The sequence below is a fragment of the Tetrao urogallus genome (assembly GCF_951394365.1).
Source record: "Tetrao urogallus genome assembly, chromosome: 25".
Taxonomy (NCBI): domain Eukaryota; kingdom Metazoa; phylum Chordata; class Aves; order Galliformes; family Phasianidae; genus Tetrao; species Tetrao urogallus.
The window spans coordinates 5,111,580-5,124,065 of record NC_136838.1 but is presented as its reverse complement, the minus strand read 5'-3'; the positions used below and the strand labels follow the sequence as shown (position 1 = coordinate 5,124,065).

At 40.7% G+C, this 12,486-nt stretch overlaps 1 protein-coding gene across 5 annotated transcripts in view; it reads left to right on the top strand.

Moving 5' to 3' along the window:
• KDM4B (lysine demethylase 4B) overlaps positions 1-6,517 on the top strand; it is a gene marked incomplete at both ends in the record, with an annotated part of 73,062 nt that extends 66,545 nt beyond the window's left edge. For all 5 annotated transcript variants that reach the window (XM_079546664.1, XM_079546663.1, XM_079546662.1 and 2 more), the window contains 5 exons: positions 79-264; positions 360-524; positions 1,184-1,303; positions 4,481-4,573; positions 6,332-6,517. In XM_079546664.1, the coding sequence (XP_079402790.1) occupies positions 79-264; positions 360-524; positions 1,184-1,303; positions 4,481-4,573; positions 6,332-6,517 (750 nt within the window). The remainder of the gene's footprint in view (positions 1-78; positions 265-359; positions 525-1,183; positions 1,304-4,480; positions 4,574-6,331) is intronic.
• Positions 6,518-12,486: the final 5,969 nt, after the last annotated feature.

Genomic DNA, 12,486 nt, shown 5'->3' with positions numbered 1-12,486 from the left:
CCTGTTGGTCATCAGGGTGGCAGTATGTCGCCTTAAAGCTATTGTTACTGCATGATGCTGATTTGTTCTTCTTCTCAGAAATGTGTGTACTGTCGAAAGCGGATGAAGAAGGTGTCTGGTGCCTGCATCCAGTGCTCCTACGAGCACTGCTCCACTTCCTTCCACGTGACCTGTGCGCATGCTGCTGGCGTGCCCATGGAGCCCGATGACTGGCCCTACGTCGTGTCCATCACTTGCTTCAAACACAAAGCAGCCAACCAGAATGTGAGTTTGCTGGTTGCTTGTTTTTGTTTTCCTGCACCTGTATTTTTAGCACAGCTTTTCCAATTGCATATTTCTTCCTTTCCTCTGCCACACAGATTCAGTTTCGAAGGGAAGTGACTCTTGGACAGACTGTGATCACAAAAAACCGGAATGGACTCTACTACAGGTGTAAAGTGATCGGCATGACGACACAGACTTTCTATGAAGTAAACTTTGATGATGGGTCATACAGTGACAACGTTTACCCAGAAAGCATTATTGTAAGCAGCTAACTATGAAGGCTATTAAGTTATAAATGAGTGTACCCTCATGCTGTTCTTCATCTTTGTCCTTCCCCTATGACTTTATTTCTTTTCATTATTCTGTTCCTTTACAAAGATGTGGTTTTTCTGTATGTGTAGGACTTAACAGAAAGCAGTGCTTGTTTTGAGTTGCATCCTGTTTGTTTTGTGGTTGAATAATCTCTAGTTTTTCAACTGACAACTGTGATTCATGGGGAAAGCAGATTGTCTGTAAGCGCTTCTGGTTGAAAATAGGAAATATGCTTAATAGAAGGAATGTATAAAAAAGGCTGACTTGTCATCTCATGCTTTTTCTTCCTGATTGAGCCATTGATTCACCACATGAAACATAGCAAGTCAACCCACATGTTTTTGTTGACATTGGCAATTTCATGGTTTGGGATCTGTAATGAGAAATTTTCTAGAACTGAGTACTGTCACCAGAAGGTGCAAGTGTTTTTATTTCTCTTTTTTCACAGTTTATTGGTTTGTTTGAGATTAGTTAATCACAAATCTAGTAGCTTTCTCCTGCTTAATTGTAGTATTATGTGGCAACTTCCCTGAGTAGTGACCTCTTCTACTAGTTGTTGAGCTTTGTCTGTTCTGACTGTCTCACCTCTTTGTCTCTATGTCTTCAGAGCAGAGACTGCATTCAACTGGGGCCCCCTCCAGAGGGCGAGATGGTTCAGCTGCAGTGGACGGATGGAATCATCTATAAGGCCAAGTTTATTGCAGCCCAGATCAGTCATATTTATCAGGTATGCACAGAGGAGTACTTACATGCTTCATGTCAGTATGTCTGACGGTTGCCCTAATTGCTCCCTGGGTACTTGGATGCTTACTCTGAAGAGAGGTGTTTACTCACGAAGAGGGAATTTGCTTTCTGGAGTTAATACTATTTGTAGTCTAAAGAGACATGTCGTGTTACAGTAAGATCACGATAAAGGTTTTCTGTGACAGAATATGGATGTATGAATAGAAGTATGTCTAGACTGTGCTTTTAAAACATAAGCTTTTCTTACAGTGAGAAAAACACGCAGCTTTTTGTTTAGAGTTGTGCAGGTCTTTCACTCGGATCTAAGAATAAAAAGAGAGTAAGTAAAACAAAAGGATTTGTTAAAGTCAATATAAGATTGTTTGGCATGAAGAAGCTTTCCTCTTGAAAGTAAACGTCTTTGCTCTTTACATGGACAAAGAGGCAACAGGTTGGTCTCCGGAAGGTGCTCCTTTCCTGTGACCCGTAGTAATTGTTTCCTGTCTAAGCTTTCACCATTATCAAGAAGCTTCTACACAGGAACGTGCCCACACCAGAGAGCCTGTGAAGGAAAAGCCATTCACCTCCATTGTGGGGAAAAGAGTTTAACAGCTGGTGGCTCAGCTTTGTTAGTGATAAAACAACTCAGGTCAAAGTTATCTGCTCTCAGTATTCTCTGATGGCTGTCCAATGAGTTGTGCTAATGTAGCTCATGACCTACAGTTTCCCATGAGTCAGTATTTAAATAATTAAAACTTTGCTTGAGAATTCAAGAGAAAGTAAGAGAAATGATGTATCAGGAGACTATTTGTAGTCATGGGAAGGGACTTTGCAGAGGAGTAGCAGTGTGTAAGAATAATAACCTCATATACTCTCACCACCTCCATTTTTAAGATGAGAAGAATAGCAGGCAGTTTTTGGTCTTTGAGTCTGTTGCACAGACAGAATCTTTGTTTCTAGAAGGTTGTGATAGTGAATAAGAGAAGATTTAACCTGGTACACAGTGTTAGTATTTCAGCAGAAGGTTTTATAAGATGCAGTATGTTCATATGACTGAATCTATTTTAAATGGTACCAAGAAGTTGAAAATAACAGTGATTTGTAAAGGAAGGTGTACTTCCTGCACATTCTTTTGGAAAATACATTCTGGAATTTGCAAAGAATTGTTATTTTAAAGAGGTTGGTGCCCCTGGAGAATTATAAAAGGCAAAGGAAGTCCCAAATCTTGCATTTGTTTGAAATTGAGTTCGGATTTCTATCCTTTCTGCACAGAGTGTTTCATATCTGTGTGCCAGGAGCACAATAGCCCACCTTGTTAGTTAACAGTCTTTTTTGTGTGCGTAATGGAAGGCAGCTGCTTCAGAGAAGATGTGATCCAGGTGACCCAGGTTATGAATAAATACAATACGTTGTTCCATGAAGATCTATTTTTATGCATGCTTTCCAGTTTAATCACACTATAGGGAATTGTCATTGATTTCTTGAAAGTAAAATAATTTGAAATAGGCTATTCCACTTTGAGTGCCAGATGACAGAAAAATATGCATGAGGAGCCTGTGTTTTTCAAATCACACGGTTACCTGTAAGTAAAGCTCCTCTCTATGGGGAAAACAGCCTGAATAGCTTTCTACATTGGTTTCCTATGTGCGTATTTTTTTCAGCAGTTGCTGTGAATCTCTATTGTCTGTCTTGGAATAGGACTGTATTTAATAACACAGTGACAGTTCTGTCGTGAAATTAGTGTGTTCAGATTAAGACAGTGTGGATTAGCTTTGGATTTTAAACTTGTCCTGTCCTATTTTGCAGTGGCTTTCCAATTCGCATCTCTAAGTTTGAATTTTGTGTGCTAAGATTAGATCTGTGTGTGTGTGTGTGTATATATATATATATATATATATATATATATATGTGTGTGTGTGTGTGTATGTGTGTGTGTGTGTATGTGTGTGTGTGTGTATGTGTGTGTGTATTTATGTCTGTTAGTTCAAACAACTTTTAACATACTCTAATATGTATTCTTAAGAGGATCTTGAGCCTTATCAGTAGTTTGGAGCTGTAATAAACAAAATTCAGCCATTGTGTGATAGCTGAAGATGTCATTGCCCTATGCTGCCAGTCCTCCCTTGCTGCTGAAGTTGAGCACATGCAGTGGAAATGGCAGACAGGAGTCTGCTTGTAGCTAGTTCACTTGTTCCCTAGTGATCTGTAAAACCTGAAAGTAAATGTGAGCGGTAGCATCTTAAACCAGCTCGGCAGAGCTCATCTTTCAAAGATTGTTCTCCTACCTGCTTAGTTATTACTGTTGGGGTGCATTGCTCAGCTAAGGCACCTCAGCAGGCATCACAGATCTTGGGTAGCTAATCAGTTGTAAGATCTGGACAGCGCAGGAGGAGCTCGGAGTGCAGGTGCTCACTTCTTGCTGAACATGCCCAGTCTGAACCTGATGTCCCACATTAACTGTTGTGTGTCTTTCTGCATTATGCAGAGGAGTATAAGCCCTAAGCAAAGGAAGTGAGCATCTCTTAAAAACTTCTAATAATTTTCACGATTTTTTATGCATGTTTCCATGAATAAACGTTGCTGTAACAACTGATTCAAAATTCATGACACAATCAGTGCATAAGATTTAACATGAGGACTTACCACCACTTCTTGTACCTGACTGATTATTTCTGCTTAATGGAAGTGTATTTGAGTAGCTGCCGTTGTTTCCTTATGACGTGTAAAAATGCTTTGTTTAAGATGAAAGAAATTCTTATTACCGTATTGGTCTGAATACAGGGCTGCTTTTTATTATAAGTGAAAAGCTGTTCTTTTTTCAGGATTTGAATTTAAAAAAAAAATCAGTGGAAATTTCTAGTGCTCAGACTGGGAGGGGATAGCAGGCGTGCTGTAGCACAACCATTCTAATCTGCAGGAGCACTGAATGAAACTGCTTGGGCCAGATAAAACGGATGCCTGAGCAGCACTAAAACCTGGATCCTGGGTTCAGACTTCTTAAAGCTCATGCTACAGCAAAGCTAGAGAGATGCAGAGCCAAGAACAGTGAATCATCCATGGAGCTGGCTTGCTGATACTTCCCACAAAGGGACCATGCTTGGCATTATCTGGGAGTGAACTGATCATGTATTGTGAATCTAGAAGCGAAACGTTCTTATTTCATTTTCTTTCTACTGTGCAGGTTGAGTTTGAAGATGGCTCCCAACTAATGGTAAAGCGTGGTGATATTTATACCTTGGAGGAGGAGCTTCCAAAGAGAGTGAAGTCTCGCTTGGTGGGTATTGAAGTAAAAGAAACAATGAAGTGGCTGTGGCTTGAAGTACTTGCTCACTTTTTCTTAACATATTGTTTAGACATTAGGTGAACGCATTTTCTGTGGCTGTAAAATTCCCGGTCACTCAAAAAATATGTAGAGTCACTGAGATCTTTGGTGTGCAAATGCTTGAGAGCATGTATATGTTTTTTTTTCCTTATATGTTCAGACTTGATTCTTGTATTCTCTGGTTAAAAGATTATTTCCTACCATTTTACGTCATGAATTTAGTTATATGGACTGCCGTTGTATCTCAGTGCTGCCTTTCAGCTTGAATTAGATGGATTGGCCTACAGCTAAGTGCTTTCTGGAGAATTGACTTCGTGACATTGGACCAAAGCCATTTCTTACCAAACAGGAGAGTTAAAACATGATCCTTACAGAGCTCTTGTCTAAAAGATCACCCTGCTTTTAAATGCATGCAACTGAAATATTCGTCCTAGAAAATGAGGGTTTACTGCTGGATGTTTTCAGATCTCATCCTTCGACCATTATTCAAACAAACACTGAGACCAGATTCGATGCCAATGAATATATAGCTTTCCTCTTCATTCTAAATGTCTGTCATACTAGCTACTGCATGGCAGGGACAGATCTACAGAGTTAATCTGTGATATGTTTGTGGCCTTCAGTCTCTTAACTAACAAAATGATGGTCCAACCATTGCTTAAGAACACACGAACCACTATACCAAGTTGAACCAGTGATTCTCTGAGCCACTAGTAGAAGCATGAGAGACTCACTGTCCAAAAATATCTAGTAGCAATTGTTTATGTGGAAAAAACTCACATTTTATCATGTTTTCCTCAAGTTTGGAGGAAAACTTTGCTTACTCTCAAAAGGGTTTTATCCAAGTAACGTTTGTAGAACGCTGTCTGAAGCATCTGTAGGGCTTCTCCATCTTCTTAGAGGCACTTCATCTCCACAAGAGGCCTCATAGCATAAATTTTACAGTTAAGTAATAATTTACCTTGTTACCCTCAGAAGATTTTTGGTGACAAAGACGTATCCTAGAATTGTTTTTCAGAATACAGGATTTGGGAAACAGCATATTCTCTGCAGTGGAGACTATTGGGCTTTATATCAGTCCCAGGGAGAGGAATGTAGGCTCTAAAGTGAACAAAATGTTTCAAGCCTGGCTGAAAGCTCAGATTCTTCTCCTACGCGTTCTGCTCCCAAAGACTTTAGATGAAACTCCTCAGAAGTGATGCTCGTGGTGCTTTCATAGAGAACAGCAGAACAGAGGAACAAAGCAATAGGAGAAACACATCTCTTTTGAGAGCATAAGAGGAGGATAAACAGAAGCAATCATACAGTCATCTTAGCCCCAAGTGCTTTCTTTGGGTCTTTCCTTTCTTTAACAGACATCAGGGAAGCCCGTTTCCTGTGTGCATTCTAGGAGTGAACAATGTGAAGAGACAGAGGAGGATAAGAGCGAACAGCAAACTGTCAAGGCAGGAATCGAAGTAAAAGATATTCTGATAAAGAAGGAAGGCAACTCAAGTGCTTCTCCTTCCAGTTTGGCTTCAGAAGCCCAGCAGTTTTTCTTTCAGCTTTGTGTGTTTTGGAATTCGGTTTTTCTTCAGAAATTCATTGTATCACTCTTTGCTGCCATGTTATGCCTGCTGCCTGGTTAAGTGGGCGTATTCAACAGTTTGTGCATGTCTACCTGTGTTTTCCTCCTGTGCTTCTAATACTGTACTCTCATGTCTCCTGCAGTCCCTCAGCACTGGGGCCCCTCAGGAAGATGTATTTTTGGGAGATGAAATGAGAGCAGCCAAGCGTCCCCGGCTGGGGAATGCAAGGAATCCTGAAGAGTACGGACAAAACCCAGATTACTTGGCCTTTATGGAGAGCCTGTTGCAGACACAGTACCAACCTGGCACTCAGAGCAACATGTTTTAACCAGGATTAATTAAATATGAAGTTAACCCTTTTCAAGCCTGTAGAAAAATAACCAGGAAACTCCGGAATATAAGACCAGCGTTGTGCAATACCCTGCTGTGAACTCCTTTCATCATCTTCTGGTTTGGACTGCAAGAAAATCCTGTCTGGCTGCACGCTACCTCTACTTTGCCAGACCAACAGAACTGGGAGCCTGAGAAACCTTCAGACAGCGTTTCACCTGGAGACTTTCCAGCATTTGTACTGATGGAGCTTTGTGATTAGCTCCTTTTTATAAGGCTTGGAAAGAGTTAAGATTTGACTAAGTGACTTTTTAAAATGCATCAAACTCTTTTGTCTTTAAAGGTGCTATTACATTGACTACTGAAGCAGCCTTTGGAATTGTGTTTTCTGTACATAGAAGTCAACTTTGTGAAGTTTTCTATAAATAAGCACTATTAAAAAAAAAAAAAAAAAAGCAAACGAAAATAGGAAAACAAAAGTTTCCACAAAACATTTTTTCTAGATTATGGCTTTAAAACAGAAATAAAATCCTCCCCCCTCTCATCCCTCAATGAAATGTGACTAATATTACACTGGGGAGAGAGAAAGCAAGAACAGATGTCCTGGAAAGTTCTGGGTTCCTTTTTGTAAAGAAACACTATCTCATTTGTAATCTGGGGAAGATGGGGAAAGAAATGTTTCATAGCTGGGATGTTTCTTACTGTTAATTCTCTTGAAGAAGTGATAGATGTGAGCATTTCTGCCACGTCAACAGGAAGGGATGTAGTGAAGCAATGACCAGGTTCTGGTCATTCTTGTCATCTTCCTTTCCCATCCTTGCCATCTAAGTTGCTTTCTAGTTTAAAAACAAAACAAAACAAACAAACAAAAAAAAAAGACAAAAAAAAAGACAAAACATAAAACCAACAAAGAGCATGGCTTTCAGTTATAATCTGCCACTCGGTTTTGGCAAGTGTTCTGTTGCTGCTTCTTGTGTTAGTTCCTCTAAGAGCCATCCCCTTCCCCGCTGCAGACTAGAGCACAAAGGGATTGTTCTAGCTCTCTGGTAGGCATGTCTCCCATAGGAACCTTTTTTCTTTTCTTTGACTCCATTTTTATTTTTCTGAGTTGTGCTCCTTACAGTTGTGAGAATCATTCCATGACAGAAGCCCGGGAGGTGTTTGTATGTTTTTCTTTTATCCTATTAAAGAAGAAATTCCCCAAATGTCTTTGATTGTTGTGACATCCTTTACTTAAGTAAAGACTGAGCCTTTAAGATACTCCTGGGAAGAGGAATGCAAGCCCTTCATTTAATTGGACTCAGTTCACCGAGAATTGAATGAGCATTAAAGGCAAAAACAAATCCTCAGATATTGAGTAGGCAGCTCCCACTTGGACACTTGGAAATCACCTCCGATCGAAGAGCTGTTATGGAACAGTGTTTTGTAAGAGCCTGAACCAAAACCCTGCTGGAGTCACTGGAAAGTCCTCCACTTTCTTTGGAGGAGCTCTGTCAGAAGGAAGGATGAATGCAGCCCTGGTGCAAAGCTGGGAAGGGGATGTGGCTTCCAGAATATCTGGGTGAGGGGGGCAGGAGTGCATCGCTGCTCACCTGGATGTCCTGGCCTGGCAGAAGCTGTCCTGAATGCTGCATGGCAGTCTTTTCCACTTAATTTCCTGAAATCACTTGGACAGAAAGAGACTATTCCAATATTCTTTTTCTTTTTTTGTTCTTTTAAGCCCCTTTGCAAGGTGGTCGTTGTTCTGTGGAATGGTTTTTAAGCAGTGCTATAGTTGGATCTTTGAGGGAATAAGTGGGAAGGATTTGTGGACTAGCAGATAGTAGCTGAGCATCTTACAAGACTTGATAGGTATTAAACTGCCCTACTGAAGAGTGGAGACAGTAATTTTTTTTAGTTTTCTTTTTGGCTTTTTGTTCTCTCTTGAGAGAATTGCAGTTCCCTTTATTTCTTACTGCCTCTGCTGTGGGTTACTTTCTTTGTGTGCACACGTGCGTATTTGTAAGAAGTTTGAAATAGGGTTTTTTTATTTTTGAGGTTTCGGTGTTTTCAATGGAAGTCTGGGAATCAGAGACTAATAGAAGTTTTCAACATTGGCAGGGTTCTTAAAAGCCTCAGTTGTTACTCCTACGTAGCTGTCTCCTGTCAGTTAGAGCATCGTTTAATAGAAAGCTTGCTTGTATAAAAGAAAAGGAGTGTTGCCAGGCCTTGGAGAAATATTTAAAGCAGCTGAGAGAATTTGAACAGCAGAGGAGTTTTTTTAGGAGAGGGAGGGAAAGGGTGGGATGAGATGAGATGAGTGGTTGTGAGTGACAGGGAATTTCCTCTGCATGTAAAGTCCTGACTGAAATAGCATCATTACTGTGTTCATATGTAGTACTCTTTTAAATACTATTTATACTGTACAAAACAAATTGTGTTTCCTCACCCCATTCTCAGATGATGAGTTATGTTTAAACGTGAACCTGGATCTGTGGAATGCCCTTCCTCGTTGCAGGGGTTCTCCCTTTTTGTTCATTTTTAAATCTCTTTGGTTTAGGAATGACTTGTGCAGATTATCTATACTGACTGTGTTGATGGCCTGTGTGCATCAAACTATTGACAAGGAAATAGAAAACGCACAGTCCTACCCTCTCCTTCCTTCAGTGAAATATATTTGTAAGTGTCTACTGATGTGCTATAAAAATGCTGACTTTTTTCTAGATTAAGGATGTGATGTATTTTTCTTTTTTTTTTTTTTTTTTTTAACCCTCTGCCTCTAGGTTCATAATGAATTAAAGGCTGTTGAGCACTTCAGAATTACAATTGTTGGAGGGTTGAAGTCTCTTCATTTCTAAGTTTAAAGTAGCTTGTACTGCAGGATAAGAAAGCTCTGCATCTGATTGGGTACCTGAGCCCAGACATGCTAAGACTGTTAAGCAGGAACTTGGTTGTTGTTTTTTTTTCTTCTTTTTTTCCACTTCTGCTCTGTTAATCATGCAGGAAAACAGGTTTGCACCTCTTCCCAAAATTAGGAACCAAGCTTGCAATTTTTCATTCAAGGTCCAGGATTTGCTCTAGGTTGATGTGTCATAAGGATAGTGGTTGCTAAATAGCCAAAGGTTATCCTAATATCCTTTATCTTATATGTCACCAGTTTGCTACTTTGCTTTGGGAGTGTTTCTCATAGCATTCCAGTAGCCTTCCCTTTAGCCCTTAGAAGTCATGCTGACATTGAACCACTTAAAATATGATCCTTCCTTTGAAGAAATTATTTTCCTTTCTGAGCCCTAATACTTTTCTCCAAATTCCTCTCAAACTGTTGCAGATGCTGCAGATTACATGAAAGAAAAAGAATCTCCAGCGTTTAATCCTTCATGAGTTAATAGTTTTTTTCTTGAGAAAAATCAGAGCAGTCACGAGTGGGCAGAGGCTGCAGATACAAGTCCATTATAATTTACGTCTGCACAAAGTTTACCTGTTGAGTTTAAGGTCTTCTATAGTGCTGTAATAAGAACAAATACAATTTTAAACATGTCTTCAGTACTTCCAAGTGACTGCCTGGATCAGACATCAGAAGACAATGTTCAGAACTTATATCACAGCCTCACAGAGTAGAATAGACACTTCTGTGCAAACATCCTTGAAGTCGATATAGGTTTCTGTTACTAGCTCATACTACTGTACTAAACTATAGATGATGTGGGGTTTTAAGCAGCTGTGCTATGCTCAGAGAGCCTTCAGGAAGATGATGTGAGTGCGACAACTGCAGTAGTGCAGAGCACTGCTTCCTATGCTTTCCTCTGTCTATTATTAAATACTGTTTGGGGCTAGGTGGAAAGACTGTAAATGAGCTCAACTCATTGGCCTTTTCTTCTAAACTCTGCAACTTTCCTATCCCTGGAGAAAGGGAGTTTGTATGTATCTTAAACAGCTGAGCTACCTCTCTTACTAAGGCAAGTTTCAGTCCCCCTTTTGCTTTTCCAGTTGTTCCATCTGTGCCAACTCCATCCCTGGGAGGTGCTGCTGTCCTCTCGTCCTGCCCCTGCACAGGATGTTCTACATTACTGGGTGCTGCACAGTTCCCTCCTGCTTGCCTGTGATTCTGCCCTGCAGAACCATTTCCGAGGACTCAGCTGTTAGCAGACCTGGGTTGTCAAGGTGGGACAAGATGCTGGTATGTGATGCTTTGTTGCACACAGAAGACTGCAACATTTTCTTACTGCTTTGAGCAAGTCCAGCTTCTTTTGGGCTGCCTAACAGCAGTGTTTCCTCACAATAAATGTGTTCTGAGATATGTAGCATAGGAGTTGATAAAACTCCAGGTCAGTATCGCCAACTGTCACATGCACAGTAAAGTAATTTTGTGATAATTGCTGGCAGCAATAAAAAGGCTGGGATCAACACACTGCTGCTTCCTGCTCTGAGGCCGGCAGGGACTTTTGTCATATGGCTGGAGACTGGAAAAGTGGGTGGAGAAGCCATTCGTTTACTTCTTGTCTGGAGGAAGAAAGATGATTAGCTTGGTAAGAAAAAATATATATTTTTTTTCTTTCTTGGTAAAGGAGAAGATTAGAAGACTGCAGAAACAGCAAAGTTGATTGTGCTGAGACTGTTATCTTCTGGCTGCTGCTGAGACTGAGGGGACAGCCCTGACTTCCAAAACTGATGGATTCCATCTGTAACATGATGGAAAGCACAACAATAACAGCAGAGCAGCAAGATCCCAGGCTGCAGCAAATGAGGATTCACTCAAATGCAACAGCAGTGGGCACAGAAATAAGGGAAAGAAGCTGCTTACCTTCGGAAGGCCTCAGGTAGGCAAGGACCCTGAGAGAGATCCACTTGCCTCTACTGCCAACCCTTGATTGAGGTCTAGGAAGGGGTGGATCCTGGCTCCATCCCTTGCAGTCACTCAGGGTCACTGCATGCACCTGAGCTCCCCTGGGTTGGCCCTGCCTTCCCACCAGGTGCTCCATCACTGTTTCAAGCCATGACTTAGCAGTTGCACTACACCATCTTTACCACTTCGTCCTTTGCTGTCTCATTGTACTGTCTAGAGTATTTCTTTTAGTTCTGTTGAAGCAATTCTTGCAGACATGTTACTCCCAATCTCCAGTATGGCTTTCCCATTCCTGGCCTTGCTGTTAGTCCATGTGTGGATACTGGGGCTTGCAGGCATTCCCTCTTTGGTGTACTCACTACTTTCTTTTCTGCTTGGCTTTTGTGACCATTTATTTTAGGAACAGAGCAGATGATGGAAAAACATTGTCGCATGCTACAGACATCTGTGCTTTGGCCAGTTCAGTGGAACTTCTATTTCTTAAGGTTAGTCTGCAGGGATTTTTCTCTGTTTCTCTTCCCTCGCTGTTCATATTAGTTCTTCATCAGTAGTTCTCCTTCAGCTTGAACAAATTGCACCAGTTTAATAAAACTGCTCATTAAACAGGTGCAATTTTCTTCTGGAAGAATGCCCTTATTTCCCTTGTTTTGGTCAGTGTGCTTTATTTGGGAAGTTTTAATGTAAGGTAATCAGGAGCTTTGAATCTGGGAATGCTATTTTAGTTTAAAAACAATTTGAATTAAACTAACAACTTATGTGGTAGCAGGCATCTTCCAACTGAGGGCTGAAAGGAGGGAGATGGCAGATCATCACATTGCTGATGTCTTTTCTCTGGCTTGAGTTTTTTTCAAAGCAAAAGTGAAGACTTTCTTGCAGATCCTTTTGTTGTACTGCAGGAGAAAAATTCCTGTTACTTGTCTCATTTGGGCTTCTTTTCCCTACATCTTATCTAGCTAAGGTGCTCTAATGAGCTTCTAACGCTGCTTTTAAAATAATTTGAACAATTGTATTGTCAGAAGATGTCTTTCAGACCAAACTGCGGTCGGAGTGAGTTGGAAAGTGCAGGTTTGTAGCAGATGAAGTTTTCTTGGGACATGATTATGCTTTGAGGAGAAACTGCATGCAACCTGGCAACTGTCACTTCC